Source organism: Oncorhynchus clarkii, chromosome 13, assembly GCF_045791955.1.
Source record: "Oncorhynchus clarkii lewisi isolate Uvic-CL-2024 chromosome 13, UVic_Ocla_1.0, whole genome shotgun sequence".
Classification (NCBI taxonomy): domain Eukaryota; kingdom Metazoa; phylum Chordata; class Actinopteri; order Salmoniformes; family Salmonidae; genus Oncorhynchus; species Oncorhynchus clarkii.
The window spans coordinates 40,296,401-40,305,882 of NC_092159.1; the positions used below are offsets into that span (position 1 = coordinate 40,296,401).

Sequence of the window (9,482 nt, forward strand, 5' to 3'; positions counted from 1 at the left end):
TCGCTGAAATTTTTTTGCTCTTTCAAATGACTGCTAGTTTGGGTATGCTGTGTTGCACGTATAGCGCAAAATATTAAGCGGCGTCATTACGTCATTATATGGGTGCGCACGTCAGCTTTGACATCGGTTTTGCACATTGGGTGTTAAACTAGACATCGGCCGATACCGATGTTGGCATTTTTAGCTAATATTGTCTGATTTCGATACGTTCACCAATATGCCGTGCATCCCTTTTAAAAACATTGAAAGGGGAAAAAACTGGCCTCAGCAGCATGTGAGGAATGAGCTCCGACTGGAGAGAAGGCAGATGATAAGAGCCTCACTTTCCCCCGGGGTCTGTATTCACCAGAACCATTCAACCCCATAATCCCAGTATCCCATACCATCCAACCACCACAGAGCTGATCAGTTAGGGGAGTATTAGAGGTACGATAGACCGCTTGTTCTGTGGTCTACATTCATAAAAGAACAATTCAAACCCCTCATTATCTCTGGGAAATCAAGCCAACAACTGCATCAAGGGAGATAGTGTTGAGGTAGTGTTGTTCTAATGGGAGAAAATAACAGACTGGGTGTCTGGGCACAGCTCGGAGAAACCCACTATGATGGAACCCAGGACAGCAGATAGTTCACAAATTCTTGGAAACCCAGAGTGTTTGGAGAGACAATAGATCATGGAAATTCAGAATGCTCCAGAGGGAATGAAGGCAGCAGAGTGTGAACACTGACTGCGACAGTTTGAGACTGAGCAGTAATCACGGCAGCAGACTGGCTTGGCAGGGCTCTGGGTGCGTGAGGCTGGGCCGACCCCACGCCTCTGTCTTCCGCTCCTCACAGGAGGTAACGTGGTGTGAGGAGGCCTCATTGGGCCTCTGGCTGGCAGACTGCATGCTGGGGACATCTGGACTGGAGCAGTCTTCACTGGGCCCTGAGGCCACACAACAGACCGTGTGTGCTGGTACTGCCACTCCTAGTCCTAACCCACCCCCTCCACGGCTGCTGCACAGGATGCCCAGCCACAGAGACAGATCTGTGGAAACCATGAGAGTGGCCAGTGGTTGTCCACACTAAAACAAAGATAATAAATGTTGAAGTGCTGTTTCTGGTCCAGAGAACCTGACGACCATGCTGACCACTAGGTAACTAACCGTTTGGAAACAGAATCTTGTGTAATTTCCTTGTTCCCCTGTTCTACATTCTTTAACTGGTATTTTATCTTGGATCATTCATCCAGGTCTTGGATTAGGGCCGCGTTAAAGAGCACCCAAAAGCTAATAAAAAAAAGAAAAACTTTCCATCCAAAAATAGGTGCTGCCATCACTTAGAAAAATAAGCCCCTAGTGTCATCTGTCAAAATATCATATCACTTATGGGCTGCTAAAAACACTCAAGGGATGTGTCAAGTTAGACATGGCTTAAACAAAAAAACGAAATTGATCACAGACTTATAAATATCAAAACACACCAAAGATGTAGCAAGAATTCTAGACGGGGGAGAAGAGAAGAAGATGCCTATTTGAAAGTTTGAAAAAAATGAGTTGCCTGTGACATTTCATTTTGTTAAAAGTAGCTCACATGCTACAAAATATTGGAGGGCCCTGGTCAAGAGTTCTCAAACACCTCCTCCCGTTCATTCTCTGTCCATTTCCCTGTCTTGTCCTGTCCTCTATGCTGCCTGGCCCTTCGCCATAATTGAGGTGAGTGACAGGGAAAAGAAAAACACACAAACAAACAGGGATGAAACAGGGCAGTTAGCACAACGTCTTCTAAGCCTCACTAGGAAAGCAGAAGTATGCTGGGTTCAGGAACGTTAGAAAATAACCAGTATGAAACAAAAACAACAGCTTTTCATAACAAGCATGAGACAGGGGCATGACTGATGTGTCATTTTTGCAGACGGTTAGATTTGCTTGCAAGGGCATGTGAGAGCAGAGCAGGAAGATTTAGGCGAGTTAATGGGAAACGTTCAACATTCAATTGCGCAGTGTAACCTGCAGTGACAACCCCCCAAACTCTACCTTCTCTCACACCCTGCAAAAGAGACGTGCTGGCATGAATATTTAAGAGACATCTTGAGCTAAATTCATTCATTCACCAAATAGGCCGCAGGTATTTGAGATGGAAGTATGCCACAGACAGTCATTGGAGGACTGAAGGGCAAGACATAATTCATCACAGACACAGCCAATAAAGAAAGTAAACGTAGTCTATATCAAAGCACATAATTTAATCATTTTCTGTATCACGAACACTTTACATTTGCAGAGTTATATTACCTTGTGACCTAGCAACTAGCGAGCATTACAGACTGTGGCATGACTCTTTGGAAACAATCTCTCTCTGACAATGAGAACTCAATGAACAGAAAACACTATGCAGTGTACGATAAACTGGTAGTACACATCCATGGCCCTGCTTTATATAGCGTAGTAGTGGACTTTACTATAGGGTAGTGACAGAGCAACACTTTGGCCTCTGCACAATTTATAGGCACCATATGAAAATAATGACTGTCCTTTCTAGAGGTCGACCGATTAATCAGAATGGCCGATTAATTAGGGCCGATTTCAAGTTTTCATAACAATCGGAAATTGGTAGTTTTGGACACCAATTTGGCCAAGTTTTTTTTACACCTTTATTTAATCATTATTTAACTAGGCAAGTCAGTTAAGAACACGTTCTTATTTTCAATGACGGCCTAGTAACGGTGGGTTAACTGCCTCGTTCAGGGGCAGAACGACAGATTTTTACATTGTCAGCTCGGGGGATTCAATCTTGCAACCTTACAGTTAACTAGTCCAACGCTCTAACCACCTGATTACATTGCACTCCACGAGGAGCCTGCCTGTTACGCGAATGCAGAAGAAGCCAAGGTAAGTTGCTAGCTAGCATTAAACCTATCTTATAAATAACAATCAATCAATCATAATCATGAGTTAACTACACATGGTTGATGATATTACTAGTTTATCTAGCGTGTCCTGCCTTATGTTGCATATAATCGATGTGGTGTACCTAACCATCAATGCCTTTCTTAAAATCAATACACAGAAGTACATATTTTTAAACCTGCATATTTAGCTAAAAGAAATCCAGGTTACCAGGCAATATTAAAGAGGTGAAATTGTGTCACTTCTCTTGCGTTCATTGCACGCAGAGTCAGTGTATATGCAACAGTTTGGGCCGCGTAATTTGCCAGAATTTTACGTAATTATGACATAACATTGAAGGTTGTGCAATGTAACAGGAATATTTAGACTTATGGATGCCATCCGTTAAATAAAATGCAGAAAGGTTCCGTATTTCACTGAAATAATTAACATCTTGTTTGAGATGATAGTTTTCGGATTCGACCATATGAATGACCTAAGGCTCGTATTTCTGTGTGTTATCATGTTATAACTAAGTCTATGATTTGATAGAGCAGTCTGACTGAGCGATGGTAGGCAGGCTCGTAAGCATTCATTCAAACAGCACTTTTATGCGTTTTGCCAGCCGCTCTGCTGTTTATGACTTCAAGCCTATCAACTCCCGAGATTAGTCTGGTGTAACCGATGTGAAATGGCTAGCTATTTAGCGGGGTAATAATAGCGTTTAATGCAATGTATTGTGATAATGTATTGGGCATATAGCTTACAGCACAAACCTCATTGCTACAGTACTGTTTTTAATCGGTTAATTTTGCATGGGTTTACATTTTTTAAGTCATGTTAGATCACAGGTTGCATTTGAACTGAAAAGGATCTTGACTCAGAATAGGTTGGTGACCACTGTTCTAGAGTTTTCCCTGTTAACACTATCAACATTTCCCTTTACTGTGGCAAATGTGATCGAATCAATGCAATAGCCACTTTCAATGCAACATACCGAAACAAAACAAACTATGCAAGAGATTTTGTTGTAGGCAGAATGCATCGGAGTAGGATTCTATTGCATTGACACACACTACTCTGCCCGTACTCTACACAGACCGGTGTGGCATAAACAATCAGAGCTGCAGTAGGCCTATATGCAATTAGACCATTGACATATGGATCGGTGCCATTTACTTTGAACTGGACTGTGTTTGCAGCATGAGGGGTCGAGAGTAGATGCACTTGTTTTGAGATCAAAGCTAGAGCTGCATGTAGCCACGTGTGCATATTTTGTTCATATCCTTTGCTAGTTAGTGAGTTATTAGCCCAGTCATTTGTAGTCAGCAATAGTGGAGTGACTGCTTCCACAAGAGAATAAAATGTGTAAATTTCTAGACATCTTTGAAACCCGAGTCAGGTAAAGAGCTGTATTTACACCTTAAAGGGGCACGGTTGTATTTTGAGACAGGCTTGAATAAGCTAAGTAGCCAATAGGCAGAGGGTAGTATAACTTGTCTGATGATCTGTAATAATGGTATGAGAATAATAATGCATTTTGTAAAGTGGTTTCTTAGATCAAACAACCTTTTTAGTCACCTCCTTGTCTCAAGCACAAGTGGATAAACAGGTTAATGTCAAGCCTTGTATATTTATTTTCAAAAGTCTCATGGAATGAAGGCCTACATTGAACACCAGACAGTGGCTGCTACTGCAGGCTGAATGACAGAACAGCTATTTCCATGTTAAAAATGTTATGCGATACACTTTCTCCATTGTTTTTTTATGGTAGGCCACTCTGGTAGGACTACATTATGATCAAATAGCCATAGTAGCCTACATTACCACTGTTAAAATTGTAACTTAAATCAGGTACAGCCTCAGTGTTCACAGTAAACACGTACAGGAAATTCCACAGAATTTTCACAAAGTTCAAGTTGGCGCTCAGCAGACCTGAAATTTGCTCAGAGCCTAAAAACATTTTAGGTAACATTGCTGAAGATCACAACATAATCACTGACATTTTTTAAAATTCATAATACTGTATGTATTCATTTGTAACAGAGGCCGAAATAACACACTGGAAGACCAACAGATTATAAGGGTGACGTCAATCGCAGGCAGAAACTGAACAGGACACCAACTCAACCCCATCCTGTCTTGGGTTTCAGACAGGCTAAGCAATAAACCAACTAATCTGAATACATTCATTGCATATGTTGAGGTTAATAGTTGGTGTTGTGGTTCTGCCAGCAATGCAGTTAAAATTGTAGCCCATTAGATGTAACATGCCAAGAAATGCGTGATCTAGTTGGCATAACTGGTAAATCCGATATCAACAGAACAGAAGCAAAACACACCCAGCATTGTCGAGCAACTGAGAAGGGAATACGCTAACCTTGTGTACCCTACCAGTAAATAACAAAAGCGAATACATTGTGGGTGCAGGATTCTCCAAGCGGCGTAGCTAGCTACAGTAGCTAACTAGCTGCAAACGATCCATGTAGTTAGCGCTAATATTACACATAATATTCTCAACTCGCCCGAATGTTGCACAGCCAGGTATGGTATGTAGTTCCATGGATGGTGGCTACGGGACAGTAGAACCCATGTTTCCCCCTTATTAGCTCGGACTTTGCTGATAGCTAACGTTACCGTGAGGAAAATTTTTACTGTGATGTGTTTGTCCCACCTATCAAGCTACCTTAAGATGAATGCGGGAACTGTAAATCGCTCTGAATAAGACCGTCAGCTAATTGACTAAAATGTTACATGTACATTGTCGTCATTGTCATACCAACAATGTGACAGCAAGCCAGCCAACTAACCTTAGCTAGCTCGATGTAGTTAGCTCATTTCCCCAAGGTCACTCGGTTCACTTTGTCAAAATTACACATTATTTGTATCCACTAAGCACGTGCTTAGCATTGGTAGTTGTGGGTTCAATCCATTGCTCGCTGGCCAAGACGAGCTCGACAGCAATGCAACTCGTCGAACACTGGACTATCAAGTTGCTGCTAACTAGCCTAGCTAGCATACCTGCAGACTTCTCGAATAGTGCGAGGCTATGAACCTAACTACAGATTCCTGACTCATTTTAAAATGTGTTATTAAGGTGCACAGTTATTATCGTGATATTATTTATACTACATTTTATTTAGTTGCTAAATATTTTATTAACATTACCTGGAAATCACGTTCTTCGTTGAACCTAGAAAATCTGTCAGCCATTTTCTGTACGCAGCAGCTTCTTTCGTCTCTCTGAGTGCTGGACATGGAAACGCCTACTGAGTAACCAACAAAGCAACTGTCCAATTGTAACTCGCAAATGCGTTGATTGACGTAAACTTTTAAACAACGTTGCAAATTTGTAAAACAGTGTAACTTATTGTTATTAAGCATGCCCAAACATATTAGCTGGTTCATAAACCAGCAACGGCCGCCCTCATATGACAATCTATATCATTTGGTTTAGTCTACATTTATATCCCACACATATACCACTCATGTACACTTTGTTAGTATTTATAATCTATTATTTTACTTTCTGCTGTCGAAAGAGAGCAGTAAGCTATACATTACATTATTACTTTGTTATTACAACTCAATGGGAGACTACACATTTCCACAAACTCTACCTGGATAATAATTAAGCTAGGTTCCCATGCCATCTCGTGGCCAATACATTGAATAGCGCCAAGGCCACACATCAAACAGCATTTAATTGTCACACACTTCAAAAACAACAGGTGTAACCTAACAGTGAAATGCTTACAACAACAACACCAACAAAAATAAAAAATAGTAACACAATGAATAAATACACAATGATACAGAAGCTTGGATATATACATAGGGTACCAGTACCGAGTCGATGTGCAGGGGTACTAGGAAATTGAGGTAGATATGTACATGTTATGTGTGAGTGAGCGGTGATGCAGACAGTCAAGATGCTCTCAGTGGTGCAGCTGTAGAACATTTTGAGGATCCGAGGGCCCATGTCGAATCTTTTCAGACTCCTGAGGGAGAAGAGGCGTTGTCGTGCCCTCTTCACGACTGTGTTGGTGTGTTTGGACCATGATAGGTCCTTAGTGATGTGGACACTGAGGAACTTGAATCTCTCAGCCAGTTCCACTACAGCCCCATCAATGTGAATGAGGTGTGTTCTGCCCTCCATTTCCTGTAGTCCACGATAAACTCCTTTGTCTTGCCCATGTTGAGGGAGAGGTTGTTGTCCTGGCACCACTCTGCCAGGTCTCTGACCTCCTCAACATGGACTGAGAAAAAAAGCCGAGAAAATATGTTTTTACTTTAAACCCAGCATGACAATTACTAATCTCAACACTTATCTGCTGTACCATGGACAGCCACATCATATTTAGCTTACATTGATTGGAGTGTATTGTTTTTGTTATCTTTTAGTTGTCACAGCCATTTTGCGCATAGATCATTTTATTATGTTGAAATGTTGAAGCTGAAATGGTGCTGGAAGAGTGGAGGCAGCTCCTGTTTTCTTTGCGACTTAATTGTGGTAGCCTAACTCTCCATGGCTCTAAATCAATAGTTGTTTAGTAGTCAGAAAAATGTCAGAAACATTAACTTGCCTGACCATGTTGTAGGTAATGTAACTGTTTGTTACATGCAATATGCTTTGTGGACTTCACCCGAAAGATGTTGCACTTTGTGATGAAACACACGTGTGTTGAATTTATTCTGCCACTGTGCCATTTTACCCCTTGATCACACCTACAGTGTCATTGTGCTAAATGGTACCATCATCATCTGGATATGTGTGCAACAAAAGTTCAACATTAACCTTCTCCTACCATTTCTGTTAAGTTACACTTCGATCACACTGACAGCATCGCATTTTGGTACACCAGAATTACATTAATTTCCAATTAAATGCTGTGTCTGCCTTGCCACATTGCGTTGCATTGGCAGTTGTAGTGCGTTTGGTGTGGTGCGTAAGTTGGAATCTATGTGTCAAACTGTATGCAATCGACGGCTTGACAGAAATGGTAGCAGAAGGTGAATGTTGAACTTTTGTTGCATAAATATCCAGATGATGCTGCTTACTATTTTGCTCAACGATGTTGTCGGTGTGTTCAAAGCATTATACACATACAGTTTGACGCATACGTTTGATAAATCCAATGCAACTGCCTCTCCAACACAATGCTGCAAGGCAAATTAAGCATTCCATTAGAAATTAATGTACTTGTTGGTGTCCCAAAATGCAATGATGCTGTCGATGTGATCGGTGCGTTAGCATCATTGCATTTTGGTACACCAGAAATACATTAATTTCCAATAGAACGCTGCGTTTGCCTTGCAGAGGCCGTTGCAGTACGTTCTGTGTCGTTGGATTTATCGAATGTATGCATGCAACTGTATGGTAGTGGGCTTGACAGAAATGGTAGCAGGTGAATGTTGTACTTTTATTGGACACATATCCAGATGCTGCGTACCATTTTGCGTAATGAACCTGTAGGTGTGATCAAGGAGTTAGGCCTATATATCATGGTGGCAAGGCATATGACAGGGATCATCTACTACATTCAGCCTGGGGATGATTTCTTCTTGAGCGGATGGTCGGGGGTCGTAACATAACTACACATCATTTGTAGACTGCAAATTGAACGCAAGAAGCCCCCCAAAAATGTGTTTGACTAAACAGAATCATTTCAAACATTGGTTACATTTGTATATGATCACGTCATGTCTCTCTATTTTGTGTGGAAATACTTTTGAACAGATTTTATAAATGAAAAGCACTTAGAGCTAATTTCCTGGTGTTTTTTTTTTTAGCATTTTATGTCCAACAATGAAAATTCCACACACCAAAAAAATGTATAAATACAGTGCCTTGCGAAAGTATTCGGCCCCCTTGAACTTTGCGACCTTTCGCCACATTTCAGGCTTCAAACATAAAGATATAAAACTGTATTTTTTTGTGAAGAATCAACAACAAGTGGGACACAATCATGAAGTGGAACGACATTTATTGGATATTTCAAACTTTTTTAACAAATCAAAAACTGAAAAATTGGGCGTGCAAAATTATTCAGCCCCCTTAAATTAATACTTTGTAGCGCCACCTTTTGCTGCGATTACAGCTGTAAATCGCTTGGGGTATGTCTTTTTTTTGACTTGGCTTCCCCAGTGATTTTACCCACGCACTGCTGCTTGCCCTTCGCTTTATGCACACTTTCCCATACTTGGGTGCCAACGAGCATGCCTTGTCAGAGAAACCTCCGCTAGCGCTTGGATTAGCCTGGGCAGCCGCTAGTGGTCGCTATGGATCCTCACTATCCATAGCTTCCAAATTCGATATAATTTAGTTTAGAAAAGTTCTTCCGACATTGTGAAAACATTTAGACTGCGTTTAGACAGGCAGCCCAATTCAGATTTCTCAATCAGATCGCACCTGAAAAATTCTGATGTGAAAAGATGTGATTGGTGAGAAAATACAAACGAGTGGAAAAAAATATCTGAAATTGACTGCCTGTTTAAACGCAGCCTTGATGTTTACGAAAGTAATTGTACACAATAACCACACACTTCCTCCATTCAATCCTAACTTCGAAAACGATCATGTACTTTCGATTTTCATATCCACACCCCTCC

The 9,482-nt window shown here is 41.1% G+C and overlaps 1 protein-coding gene across 5 annotated transcripts in view; it reads right to left on the reverse strand.

The window, feature by feature from the left end:
• Positions 1-6,119, reverse strand: part of LOC139364695 (G patch domain-containing protein 8-like) — a 37,240-nt gene extending 31,121 nt beyond the window's left edge. For 2 of the 5 annotated variants that reach the window (XM_071101652.1, XM_071101650.1), the window contains exon 1: positions 6,039-6,119. Coding sequence is in view for 1 of the 5 variants with exons in the window: in XM_071101649.1 (XP_070957750.1) it covers positions 6,039-6,083 (45 nt within the window). In the remaining 4 variants the exon portion in view is untranslated. The remainder of the gene's footprint in view (positions 1-6,038) is intronic. The other 3 variants (XM_071101657.1, XM_071101651.1, XM_071101649.1) reach the window with 2 other exon arrangements.
• Positions 6,120-9,482: the final 3,363 nt, after the last annotated feature.